Source organism: Sabethes cyaneus, chromosome 2, assembly GCF_943734655.1.
Source record: "Sabethes cyaneus chromosome 2, idSabCyanKW18_F2, whole genome shotgun sequence".
Lineage (NCBI taxonomy): Eukaryota > Metazoa > Arthropoda > Insecta > Diptera > Culicidae > Sabethes > Sabethes cyaneus.
In genome coordinates, this window is record NC_071354.1 from 232,191,222 (window position 1) to 232,205,573 (window position 14,352).

A 14,352-nucleotide genomic window follows, 5' to 3' on the forward strand; every position below is an offset into this window, starting at 1 on the left:
ACGGCTTGACTCGATTGCTTGATTCGACTGCTAGACTCACCTGCTCAACTCGATTGCTTGTCGCCATATCATATGGGCGGTGTTAAATCAGACCGAACCAAGTCGCAAAATTTTAAAAAATGAGTTAATGATTGCGAACGATCAAGAATTTTCTTAGCAGCATTTTACTCTAATCAGGCTACATAAATGTTGCAAACAGCCAGAAGTTTTGATTCAGTTAAATAAAATCCAATAAAAACTATTTGTTTCAGTTTCCGGCTATGACTCTTTTAGGTACAACTTCTTAAAGCTATTTTATACAATATTAGAACTCAAAGAACTAATACAAAGATTAAACATCTTCGCAAACACTGGTCAATGGAATGTATCCGCAGTTTTCGGAATTCTGAACAGACATTTATATTTTCCGGATCGTAAGATTCGGGCTCAACTAGTCCTTTAATAATCGCTTTTCATTGATTTCAAAGTTCACGGATCGGAAGGTAAGTGTGTTTTAGTCAAGTCAGCACAAGAACTTTTGGAGTATTCATTAAATCCATCCAACAAATGATGAAAATTAGAATGGCTTTACTTACTACGACGGGAATTAGAAATAAACCCTACAAACACAGTAATGTGCCGATTTTGTCAGCTCCCGATTTTGTCTACCCCCGATTTTATCAGCTTTTTATCCCGATTTTGTCAGTCTATAAATTTTGTTTAACTTTTATGCTTTTAAACATGATTTATACCTAAAACTTTTCAGTCTGCTTGAAACTATTCTGATTTCCTGGGGAGAGATTTGAACAAAATGATGCCATCTGGCGAGTAATTCGGGGTCAAAATTAGGGTATTTTTATAGTAAAAGTTCTATAGTTCCTAAACAAGCAAAATTAGAGGTGTACTATGTTTTGGCTTTTACACTCAACAAGCGGTGTTTTGCAAATTACTTACTATAACTTTAATATTATTTGTCACCAATAATAAAAATTAAATTGATATCAATTCAATATCGCAACGAATTATTTCTGCTTTGTCGTTATTACACTGTAAGATTTCAACCACTTGACTAGAGTTAGCTGATTTTCGAGCTCAGCAATTTTTAAATTTTTGATTTGGGTTAAGCAAGATATGAGTTATGCTTATCATAAGATATGGAACCTTTTTATCAGGTTGGTAGCAAACGTTTTCTAGATGATTCAGGGCGAGCCGGCCGTAGGCAACGGCGTGTGTTCACCGGTGACCCGCCGTCGGAAGCGCCGGCCACTGCGGGGGGGGGGGGGTAGTCCCCCGCAGTATTCTTGGGAGTTAATAAAATCGAAAGCATTGTTGCGAATCGAACGAGAAGTCAACGATGTCTACTCACACGCGAGAGAATATGAGAAGCATAGTATTCAACGGTTACATCGCTCACGCAGTCGTAAAAGAAACAGCCGCCGTTCCTGTGAGCAGACATTCTGTTACCCACACACTCGCGCAAGCACACCCTCACATTGTCTTCCTGCGTAGCTTATTCGCGAGTCAAAAAACTCATGAGCAATCAGCTGCCCGTGAAGCATACAAATTTTGCATTACTTTTCCTTTTCTTCGTCATCTTCGCCCTCGATTTTATTCATGGGCGGGAGTGCGAACCCCCGCGACTAATTGGTATCAGCAGCTCGGGCTTCAACGACGAACGAGAGCGACGACCGAAGCTGTTAGCTAAACACACACTCGCAAAAACTCGTTGCAGTGCGTAAATAAATAAGAGTGAGGGTCCGAAAGAATGAATACGAGTCTGTGAATACATTAGGCCACACAGAGTGTGGCACACGAGTGTGGGCTTCGTAACACCGATCCGAGAGCAAAGCCTGGGTGCTACACTCAGAGTTGCCATTTTGAAATCTGTGTTTCTTGTTTAAAAATCTGAGAAAATCTGTAAAACTATCGAAAAAAATCTGTTACTAAATCTGTGTTACATAATTATGCTCCCATGAAGAAAAGGTAGCATTTTAATGTTTTTGAACAATATGGTTCATTCAATGTCATCCATAAGCTTCGTAAATTTTGTTTTGGATGTGCAGTAATTTCGGTTTTGTAACTTGCCTCCCGATTTTTTGTGCCATTTCGCTTCCAGTGATAAAATTGATAAACTTTTCTTCAACATGTAGCATATCTGTGAAAATCTGTGATTTTCAAAAATATCTGTCATCTGTGATCACAGATTCTGTGCTTTAAAATGACGAAAAAATCTGTGATTTTACAGAAAAATCTACGAAAATGGCAACTCTGGCTACACTCCGTGTAAACTTAACCTTCTGTTTTTATACAACAGACTTCGCAGCCAGCCGATTCTGTAACCTTGCGGTTACGGAGCTCCTAATGTTACATTCGGGCTTTTGTTACATTCGGGCATCTGTTATTCGGGTTGGTGGTATTCGGGCTAATGACGTTCGGGCTGGTGGTATTCGGGCTAATGTTATAGAATCGAATGTGTTATATTGAAACTGAAGAAAAATAAATTTTTTATTGCACTTTCAGAGGGATTAAACAAAATTTGATTTTCGATGGACGATAGAACTTTAAATTTTAAGAAACTTTTCCAAAGGTTTCATAAACAGAAATCAAGTTTTCCCGCTCAAAGCTAATGCGCACCAAAAAAGTTTCTGGACCAGTATGCTGAGCCCGGTTCATTGAGCTTTCGGTTGACCAATTGAAGGTTAAAATTTCATTTTTAGTAGAAGCCTTCGATATTGTCAGGTCTTAAGTCTTGAATATTGTAAAAAATTTCGTAAAAAAAATCCCGATATTGTTAATTTCCCCATTTTTTCAGCCCAAAATTCAACATGACAAAATCGAAACATTACTGTATCATAATAGACATAACATGAAAACATCATCAAATCTGAAATAAAATACAAAAATTCGATAATAATACAAAAAAGACATCAAATAGACACAAAAATAACAACAAATCAACACAAAACCAGCTCAATAGTGAGTTAGTCATTTTGTGTTATTTTCATATTAATTTTCAGGGTCTTTTTCGTATAATTATTGTGCCATTGTGGTATCATTTTCGAGTCATGCTTGCACATTTGTATTATTTTTGCGTAAGTTCTGTGTCCTGTTTGTACAATATTTTTATCACTTGTTTTTCATTTCTGTTTATCTCTCTACCTTGCACTAAATGCAACAAGAAAGGAACCTTACACTAATATGACACCAACAAAACGCAAAAAGACACAAAATTATGTAAAAATAATAACGTCGCAGAAATAACACGAAATTGATAAATGACAAAGAAATTCAAAAAAGTACAAAAATAATTTACAGATGATACGAAAATGCTTTAAAATGTTCAAAATAACGTGGAAACGGTGCAAGATTTTTACGTTAACCCAGTAGTAAACGTAAAATGAGACCCTAGTGTATGAAATTATGATAAACTTTATATAGCATTGACGGGAATTTAGCAGTCATTAACTTTTCGTCTGAGAGCCCAAGTTCGGAAACAGCTTTTGGGCCCAAAAGCGGGGTTTTGTTTACAGAAATGTAACCACTGCATTCTTCTTGCCAATCTGCTGAACACAGCGAATATATTTTGCTGAACAAAATTTTTGTTTCAAACAAAAAAATTACTTTTGACATTTGCAGAATCGATGACGACTAATTTCACCTTAAATTCAGCAGTTAAGCAGTTAATTTGTATTAATACTTAGTAGATCAGATCTGCGTATTGCAAAAGTTTACAATGCTCACCCTCGTTGTACCAAAATCTGGCCACGCTAGTGCGAATGACGACGCTATCATCGTCGTCAAGCAAGCATCAGCCAGCGGTGATCATCGTGCGAAAGTGCCGTTTAACTGAGCTGCGATCCTCTCGCCAATTCAGCTTTTAGCAAAGGATGTGTTGTGCTGGCGCTGGGATCAGCACAAGCAGTCAAGTGTAAGCCCCGGGACGGGACGGACGTGTTTTGAATTAACTCGCGATCTTGCACACCGCCGCAACCTGTTATTCGTGATCGTGTTTCGTGTGTCTCTGTTTAACAGTGCAAGCAGACAGCAGAGAGTCCTGTTGGGAAAATTTTCTTCGCTGAAATGAACTGTATGATTAATGCTGCGGGCAAAAATCGTCGGATAGCTTTTGCGATCGTTATCGGTTGCTGGGTGGTGGTTCTGCTGCTGGCTCAGAACAACGGTGCCGACGGGCGGGTGTACAAACGATGCGAGCTGGCACGTGAGCTGAAGCTGAAACAGGTGCCGGAGGATCAGATTGCCGACTGGTTGTGTATCGCCGAGCACGGGTCCAGTTTTAACAGTTCGGCTGTCAATTTGAAGTATAAACGATTCGGTGGCTCAGCCTACTATGGGATATTTCAGATTAGTGATTTATATGGTTGCTTGAAAAGTAGTTCGATTTGTGGTTTGACGTGTGCCGATTTGAGAGATGATGAAGTGGATGATGACATCGATTGTATGCGGAGAATTTTCGGCGAGTATAGTCGTGAGATTGGGGATGGTTTCGCGGCTTGGCCCGCACATAAAACGTATTGCCGGGATCCGGCGGCGAAGGCCGACGCGTTCGATGGTTGTTTGAACGAGGAAGTACTTCGCTTTCAAGCGTACTACAAGAAGAAAAAAGCCAAAGCACGCAAGGAAGATTTAGTGCTGCGCACTCCCGCCGGTAAGGTGTTCGATCGTTGCGAGCTGGCCGTGGAGCTTCGGGATAAATTTAAGCTTCCTGAAGAGCAGATCGCTACATGGGTGTGCATAGCCTATCACGAGAGTCGTTTTAACACCTCCGCCGAAGGTCGCTTGAATGCAGATGGTAGTGGTGATCATGGCCTGTTTCAGATCAGTGATATCTATTGGTGTTCTGCCTCAGGTGGGCCCGGTAAAGCTTGCGGGGTGACGTGTGAAGATATGCGTGACAATGATATTAGTGATGATATTCGTTGTTTGAAACAAATTTATCAAGAACATCAGCGAATTTCCGGTAATGGATTTACGGCGTGGACAGTTTATAGGCCATATTGTCAGGGAAGGGAGGAGAGTTTCGTGCATAATTGTTTCGATGAGATAGCGCCGACGACGGCGATTCGACCGAGACCGGGAATTACTGCTCCGACGCGACCTTCGGGAAAGAAAGCCGGCGTTCCAACGCCGGTTGGAAAGATTTACGATCGTTGTGAACTGGCGAATGACCTGCGGCACAAATATAATTTGCCTAAGGAGCAAATTGCAACTTGGGTGTGCATTGCCTATCATGAGAGTGCGTTTAATACATCGGCCGAAGGCCGATTGAATGCGGATGGTAGTGGCGATCATGGTTTGTTTCAGATCAGTGACATTTACTGGTGTTCTCCACCCGGGAACGGATGGGCTTGCTCGGTGACATGCGACGCGTTAAAAGATAATGACATCTCCGATGATGTCGCGTGCATTCGAACAATTTACGAGGAGCATCAACGTTTGTCAGGCGATGGATTTAATGCGTGGTCTGTTTATCAACCGCACTGCAAGGGTAGAGCTGAAAGTTTCGCCCAGGGTTGTTTCGGTACGGACGATGATCGTCCGGTAACAACAGCGACTCTGCCGAAACCTGCCATCACAGCTCCAGCTAGAATACCGCCTAGGAAAACCTCTGCCAGCAGAGGGAAAGTCTACACCCGTTGTGAGTTGGCCAGAGAACTTTACTTCAAACATCAGTACTCGATCGAGGACGCCGCCACATGGACTTGCATCGCACAGTACCAATCTAACTTCGATACTGCCGCTGTTGGAGGGGAAGCCGGTGGTGTGAGATACCATGGAATGTTTCAACTCAGCGACGAATTCTGGTGTTCACCCCCGGGACGAGGTTGGGTTTGTGGGTTGCCTTGTTCCGATTTGGAAGATGACGATATTACGGACGATCTTGCCTGCATGAGACACATCTTCGAAGAACACCAACGAATCTCCGGGGACGGATTCAACGCCTGGACTGTGTATCAACCGTATTGCAAAGGAAAAGCTCGCAGTATGATCAGTGGATGTTTCGACGAGGATGAGAATGCTTTGGTCCCTACGACAACGACCCGACGACCGACGAAGAACAAGAATGTCGGCGTTGGAAAAGTGTACGAACGCTGCGAACTGGCACGGGAATTGTACTACAAACATCGTATGCCATTCGAACAAATTGCAACTTGGGTTTGCATTGCTCACAGGGAGTCTAACTATAATGTTTCTGCCATCGGCAGACTGAATGCCGATGGAAGTGAAGATCATGGATTGTTTCAAATTAGCGACATCTACTGGTGCTCTCCTCCGGGAAAAGGTTGGGTTTGCAATTTAGCTTGCTCGGACTTGGAAGATAACGATATAAGCGATGACCTGGAGTGCATGAAAATCATTTTCGAGGAGCACACGAGACTCTCCGGAGATGGTTTTACTGCTTGGGCTGTCTACAACCCTTACTGTAAAGGCAAATCCGATCATTACATAGATGGCTGCTTTGATGAACCTACTACAACTGCTACTAGACCCACTACAACAACTACTGCTACTACTACTACTCGACCCACAACTACTACAACCACTACCACCACTGAACGTATCATAACCACTCCAAAAACTACCAGAACAAGTACGGTTCGAACAACCACTGTCACCACCAAACGACCAACGTTCAGTTGGTTCACAACTCCAACCACAAAAACCACTGCCAAATTTGCTTTTACAACACCAAAACCAAATTGGAGTACAACCACGTGGAAATCAACACTGCCACCGACCGTTCCCCGAAAAACTACTACCACCACTGCCACCCTGCGCCCTACCATCGGATCAACAAAGTCCACTACCAGCCTCTACGACTTTTATCTCCATCAATTCGGTCGACCAAAAAGTACCCATAAGGTAACCTACGCTCCGTTCACAACCAGAACAACCAGCGTTAGGCCAATTTCCACCGCATCAACTGCCAAAACAACAAGACCCAACTGGTTCCAGCAACCGTATCTTCAACAACAAAGCATCACAAGTCGGTCTACGACGACTAGCCGTCCAATCCCCACCATCACTACCACCGCTAAGTATTCAAGATTTAATCAATTTTTCGATCATTTTAAACACGGTTGACAATCGATCAACTACTACTTGTCTAAATAAATTTTGTACATAATGTAACGACTCGCCCATTCATTGTTTTTTGTTTGAGAAATACCCTTGCGTCAATCACTTTCAACAACCGGGTCGTAAATCAATCCGTTCCAATAAAATGCTAAGTAACCCGACTAACCTCCGCGCTCCGTGCGTTGTCTATACACACTATAATCATTCACAGATGCCCCCGTGGTGCTGACACTTCCCCACATGTCGGGTGCCGATGAGCAGTACGGCAGTTTGATCGAAGGATTCCACCCCGATCCGGAAACGGTACGTTGAAACCATGAACCTTGTTACTCAACCCCGCGTCTAACCTTTCTCTTCACTTCTGTTTTTATTTTAGTTAACCGGCGCCCCACTGAACGGTGGCAAACGTGTTCAATTCAACTTGTTCCTGCGGAGAATCGACTCGATCCGGCTAACGGATCGTCTACAAACCACCCTCTTTCCGGTGCTGTGGATCGAGGAGGGAATCTCCCTGAACGAGGACATGGTCAAACTGATCGACGACAGTTTGATGAAGATTCTCACTGCTGCTGCTGATGCTGGCGATCGTGATGCCGATCGTTTACTTTGCCAAGCGAAAACCACGGTCCACGTCGGGCACGGTAACGCCGAGCATGACGACGACCACCAGTGCCGCCAACATCCCGGATAACAAATGACCCACGCTGGTGATGACCTATCTGGATTGATGATAGAATAGGATAGGATAGGGTGATGACGACTGATCGATCGTGTGCGTTGCGAGTGTGAGTGAGCGATTCAAGTGCCAATGCTGACTGCTACCGGATCTGGGCCCGGAGAGATGCGCGGCGCTACCACTGTTAGGTCCACTTTTGTGCATTTTAGTGCAAACTAAGTCAAACTGTTTCCGTCCAAAATGAATTGAACTCTTGTTTTAAGTTGTTTGTTTTTCTTCGAGACAGTAGAATAGCTAACGTTATGTTATGAGTAAATTGCGTTTTAATAATAATAAGTAGGCGGCGCGCATTTCATTTGGTTTAAAGCAGCCGAAAGTGTCCAGCTAAAATGAGAAGCTGTAGGTTAATGTTGAAATTGCTCAAAATGATCGTATTCGTAGCCAGTTTGCAGGATTATACAACATATAAATTATTTAATAATTATGGTTCCCTTCAATTACCAGACAGCTGTGAAATTCAAATCAATTGTAGTTGAGTTTTAAATATTATTTAGAAGTAAAGTACATTAAGCAATGAGGGTCCTTGAAGTCTCTTCCAATTTTAACAATGAATCCAAGCGGCCGGGAAGCTTTGGAAATAACATTGGAACGGTAAGCGTTGAACGTAAGTCACGAGTTGAGTAAGATGCCGAGGTCGTTAACCTGATCAACCCTCCGGAGAGTATTTCCGTCAATGTGGTAGTCGAACATAATCGGGCTTTGAATAGGACGATGAAACGTGATTAGCTCATATTTGGCTATACTCACAATCAAGTAGTTTAGCTTGCACCAGTTCACAAAGATATCTAGTAAATCTTGCAGCCAATTACAGTTCTCGATAGAGGGCACGTCAAGATTCAGTTTGAGATCGTCGGTGTAAACAACTATGCAGCCGGCTTTAAGTAACGAGGTTATGTCGTTGAAGAATAGGATGCAAAGAGCAACGGTCCAATATTGATCCCTTGGGGAACGCCAGATTTATTTGGAAACGCAGATGAAACGATAGATTCCAGCTTAACTTGCAAGACATGATCAGATAAATATGAGCCAAGCCAACACAGCAGTCATTGCGAGGATCGCAAATGCTGGAGCTTTCGTAAAAGGATGCGGAAATCAATCCTGTCGAATGCAGCTTTCAAAACAGTGTATACGGCATCCGCTTGCGTTTTTTCCTCGTGCTGCACGATGCAAGAGGAAGTGAAATCAAGTAAATTCGTTGTAACCGATCAGCCAGGCGTGAACCCATCCATGGTAGATGGATATATAGCGCTTAGTACGATTAAGAATTGCGGTACTGACAATAATTTCGAAAAGCTTGTTGTGTTATTTCCAGATACCTGGGAATTTTCTGATATCGGACCCGATTCTGATTCTGACCCGTCAAGTTAAACGTTGGCTGGGATAGTAGCGCATTTCCGTTTGAGTTGATGCAACTCCAAAATTCTCTCACGTTAATGATTGCATTGAAACGGAGCCAAATTATCATAACATGGTCGTATGTGGGTCCCCAGATGTTTGTTATAACAGTAAGGTCGTCACAGCGGGTTTTAAAATTTGGTTCTAGAATCTACTTTACAATTAATATAAAACCAAAATTGCTAGTTGGGATGCGGTTCAATCACAACGGGAACTTGGCTTTTGTTGGGAGGGATGTACACCACGCCCAGTAAAATTTTCCCAGTAAAAAAACCTCGCATGTTCGCAGTAACAAGTGCTAAGCTGCTAGCATACACTGAAGTAACCACAACGCAGGGATATTGCCGGGCGACAGCAATCAGTGCTCCTCCTTCGAAGCCGCGCTTGTCACTGTTGCGAGAGGAATGATCGCAGCGAAAAACGTTTAGCTTTTCGCCAAACAACTGCACTGAATTTATAGTATCGTTGAGTCCAGTTTCCGTCAGAATGATAGCATCAGGACTGCAGTCGCGGCACGCCAAATAAATTTCATTCACTTTTGTGCACAATCCCCTGGCATTTTGGTAGTAGATATCGTTGTAATGTGTGTCACAGTGCTGTAACGTTAGAGGGGGACTGTACACAGCGGGCAGTTTAGCAGTATTCAATAGATACTCGCCTTTGGCAGGAACCCACGGGTTTCCACCATCCACAGAAAATCATATTGTATTTAATTCATGGCAGCAACATCCTTCGAAGGCAAAGCATTGGCAGCAACCATGCGCGAGTCCAAGTTTTTTGTCTGATCGATAAACTCACGGAACAGCAAACCGGCTGGCCACGATGAACGGTCTAAAGCCATGTTCCGCATTTCAGGATCGAGTCTATCGATCAGAAGAGAGGCGACAGCCGGCATTGAACGAGCGCAAACCAGATCAGCTAAGTCAACTGCCCGTCAACGATACGCCGAACTGGAGAGCCTGGACTAATTCCCTAGGCGAACAAGGGGAAATCACCGCCGCCAATGGTGATATCCGTTTGTTGTACGATATTTTCCGCCACTTTCGTGGTGCTAGGATGAATACAAAGTTTCAGAGACCAACAAAACGCCTACTGTTCGTCGAATTAACTGCGTCAACTCGGAGGCGCCATCGCTGGATGAAATTGTAGAAGCCATCAAGAGTATGAAATCCAATAGAGCGCCAGGGACAGACTGTATTTCAACCGAGATTCTCAAAACTGACCCATTTTTGTCAGTCCAGATGTTGATGGCAACAACTGCAACTTTTCCGGTGGACTGGATGCAGGGCATATTGGTCAAAGTCCCTAAGAAAGGAGACCTAACGGAATGCGGTAACTGGCGTGGCATCACGTTGCTCTGTATTACTCTCAAAGTACTCTGTAAGGTAATCCTCAACCGGATCCAGGAGAAGATCGACGCTACTCTCCGGTGGCAGCAAGCTGGATTCCGTGCTGGCCGATCATGTGTAGATCATATCACAACGCTCCGCGTTATATTGGAGCAGATCAACGAATTCCAGGACTCTCTTCTGCTGGTGTTCGTTGACTTCGCAAAGGCGTTCGACCAACTCAACCACGAAAATATCTGGGGCGTTCTCGTGCAAGGTTTTGCACGACGGCGTCTTGTCCGACCCTATAAGGGTTACTGCTGGCGTGAGACAGGGCTGCTTTTTATCACCGCTTCTGTTTCTCATCGTTATGGATGAGATATTAGTTGGAGCAAATGAACAATAGACAGTTGATCGAGGATTGCCTTGGAATCCTCTAACGATGGAGCAGCTAAATGACCTCGAATCAGGAAGGCCAAATTGCAGGTCTGCGAAACATTTAGCGGGCTGACCAGATCACTCTACATACGAAAACCCGAGTTTCCAATTCAAACGATAACTCCGTACTGCTGTATGTCTGCGAAACGTGATGCGTCTCAGCGAAGCCAACGCAAAAACTGCAGGTATTGATTGATCGGTGCCTGCGATATATCATTCGTGCCTGGTGGCCTGACAACTGGATAGCCAATGAGGAACTCCATCGTCGATGTCGTCAATGGACGATAGCAACAGAAATTCGAATACCTAGGTGGAAGAGGATCGGACCATCGGACACACCTTGAGAAAAGGAGCAAACGAGATCTGCAGAGAAGCAATCAACTGGAATCCGCAAGGACAGCGTAGAAGAGACAGAGTCTGAGGCTCATGACGACGCAGCTTAGCCAACATCCGCGCTGCAGACGAGACCTAGCGACAGGTAATAGCCATGGCGGGTAACCGTCGGCAGTGGAGATCTCTGATTTCATCCCTTTGTTCCGCCGGACCGGCGGACATAAACACATAAGTAAGTAAGTAAGTTCATTTAAAAGCTTTTGTTCTACAATACTCTGTCCAAGAGTTATGAATACTTAAAGTAAACAATATCCAAGAAAGTCGGTAAATGAATTTTGGTCACAAGTCCATTAAGAGGACATAGACGTCTAAAATTTTTGAAAAAATCGTAATTTTTCATTTCAGATTTTGATTGTATAGTCTTTTTCGCTTACATTGATACTAATTTTGCAATGATCCGACCACGGGGAGTGCATTCCAGTGCGGTTGCGGCGTGGAACAACCTCGATGTAAAACGCCGCTCCCGTAAAAAGACGATTTTCAAACTCTATGTAGCTTTTTCTCAGAAACTACACAACTTATTGAAACAAACTTTTTTGTTTTATTAGTAGAAGGTTAACAAAGACTTTTATAACTTTTGAGCTTTGTAAACGAAGCACAGCTTGAGAAAAAGAAAATGAAGAAAAAAAGATGTTTGAAAAATTAAAATTTTGTCTTCTTTTTCTTATTCTTCTGGTCGTGTTTTTTGAACAGAGCTCAAAAGTTTTAAGAGCCTTTGTCAAGCTTATACCAACAAACCAAAAAAAAGTTTGTTTCTATACGTTGTGTAGTTTCTAAGAAAAAGGAACATAAAGTTTGAAAATCGTATTTTTACAGGAGTGGCGTTTTATTCCATCGAGCTTGTTCCACGCCGCACTGGAATGCTTATGAGTATGATAGTTTTTGGTCCACTTCCCGTGGTCGGATCATTACAAATTAGTCATTAGTCATTAGATCATTACGATACGATACAATACGGGATACGAGCAACTTTGGTGGAGATCGGGTAACCAACCCCGGTGAAAGCCAAGGTCGTATGCTGACAGGAAAGGAGGGCTCTTTCGAGCTTCGTTGGCCCTCCGGCGAAACAGGGGGTTGGTGTAGCAGGCTTTGCAAGCCGTCACCACGAAAAATACTAAAGCACGGAACGAAGAACAAATATATTCTTACTGGAACAATCGGAATAGACCCACGCGACGAAAAAGGACTATGGATTGGAAACTCGGGACTTGGAACTGCCGCTCTCAGTTTCCTAGGGAGTACTCGAGTGCTCTCCGACGTATTGAAGAGCCGCAAGTTCGACGTCGTAGCGCTGCAGGAGGTGTGCTGGAAGAGCTCAACGGTACGTACGTTCAGAGATGGACATACCATCTACCAGAGCTGCGGCAACACACACGAGCTGGGTACAGTTTTCATAGCGATGGACGAGATGCGGAAATGGGTGATTGGGTGGTGGCCAATCAATCCTCGAATGTGCAGGTGTAGAATCAAGGGTCGATTCTTCAATATAAGCATCATCAACGTGCACAGCCCTCACCTCAGAAGTACCGATGACAAGGATGAGTTCTACGCGCAGTTGGAGAGTGAATACGACCGCTGCCCAAAACATGATATCAAGATCGTCATCGGGGATTTCAATGCTCAGGTCGGCCAGGAGGAGGAATACAAACCGGTGATTGGAAGGTTCAGTGCACCCCAGCGAACCAATGAATTGGGCCTAAGACTTATCGACTTTGCCGCCTCCAAGAATATGGCCGTACGTAGTACCTTTTTCCAGCACAAAATCCATCACAAGTACACCTGGAGGTCACCAAATCAGACAGAATCACAGATCGACCCCGTTTTGATCGACAGTCGGCACTTCTCAGACATAATCGACGTCAGATCCTATCGAAGCGCTAACGTTAACTCGGACCACTACCTAGTGATGGTTAAAATGCGCCCAAGACTCTCCGTTGTGAACAACATTCGGTACCGACGCCAGCCTCGGTTAGATCTCGCGCGGCTGAAGCAGCCAGACGTCGCCGCAAACTACGCGCATTCACTCGAAGCTGCGCTGCCGGAAGAGGACGAGCTGGACGAAGCCCCTTTCGGGGACTGTTGGAACACTATCAAAACAGCCATCAGCAGTGTAGCGCAGAGCTCCATCGGGCATGTGGCCCGGAATCAGCGGAACGATTGGTTTGACGATGAATGTAGGAGGGTGATGGATGAGGAGAACGCTGCGCGGGCGGCCAAGATGCGCAGTGCCACACGTCAGAACGTGTAAAGACACAAACAGAAGAAGATGCAGCGAAACCAAATCTTTCGGGAGAAAAAGCGCAACCTGGAAGAGCAGGAATATGCAGAGTTGGAGCGGCTGCATCGTTCTCAGGAAACGCGAAAGTTCTACCAGAAAGTGAACGGATCCCGCAAAGGCTTTGTGCCGCGAGCCGAAATGTGTCGGGATAAGACTGGCAGTATTCTGACGGACGATCGTGAGGTGACCGATAGGTGGAAGCAGCACTTCGACGAACACCTGAATGGCGCCCAAGCAGAGAGCCATGGCGGCGGGAAAAGCGATTTCGACGGTGCAACAAACGGGGAAGAGGTGCCAGCCCCAACGATAGGCGAAGTTAAGGAGGCCATCATGCAGCTAAAGAACAACAAGTCAGCTGGAAAAGATGGCATCGGAGCGGAGCTTATTAAAATGGGACCAGAAAAGCTGGCCGTTTGTCTACACCGACTAATTGTTAGAATTTGGGATACGGAACAGCTACCGGAGGAGTGGAAAGATGGGGTTATCTGCCCGATCTACAAAAAGGGCGACAAGTTGGACTGTGAGAACTATCGAGCGATCACCGTTCTCAATGCCGCCTATAAAGTGCTGTCCCAAATCATTTTCCGCCGCCTATCACCAATTGCGAACAGATTTGTGGGAACTTATCAAGCCGGCTTCGTCGAAGGTCGGTCTACAGCGGATCAAATATTTACACTGCGTCAAATCCTCCAAAAGGGCCGTGAATA

At 44.3% G+C, this 14,352-nt stretch overlaps 1 protein-coding gene across 1 annotated transcript; it reads left to right on the top strand.

Moving 5' to 3' along the window:
• The first annotated feature begins 4,059 nt into the window (after positions 1-4,059).
• Positions 4,060-7,768, top strand: LOC128736777 (uncharacterized). Its single transcript, XM_053831265.1, has 3 exons — positions 4,060-7,078; positions 7,289-7,380; positions 7,454-7,768. Exons 1-3 carry the CDS (start codon positions 4,060-4,062, stop codon positions 7,766-7,768), a joined length of 3,426 nt encoding a protein of 1,141 aa, XP_053687240.1.
• The last annotated feature ends 6,584 nt before the right edge of the window (positions 7,769-14,352 follow it).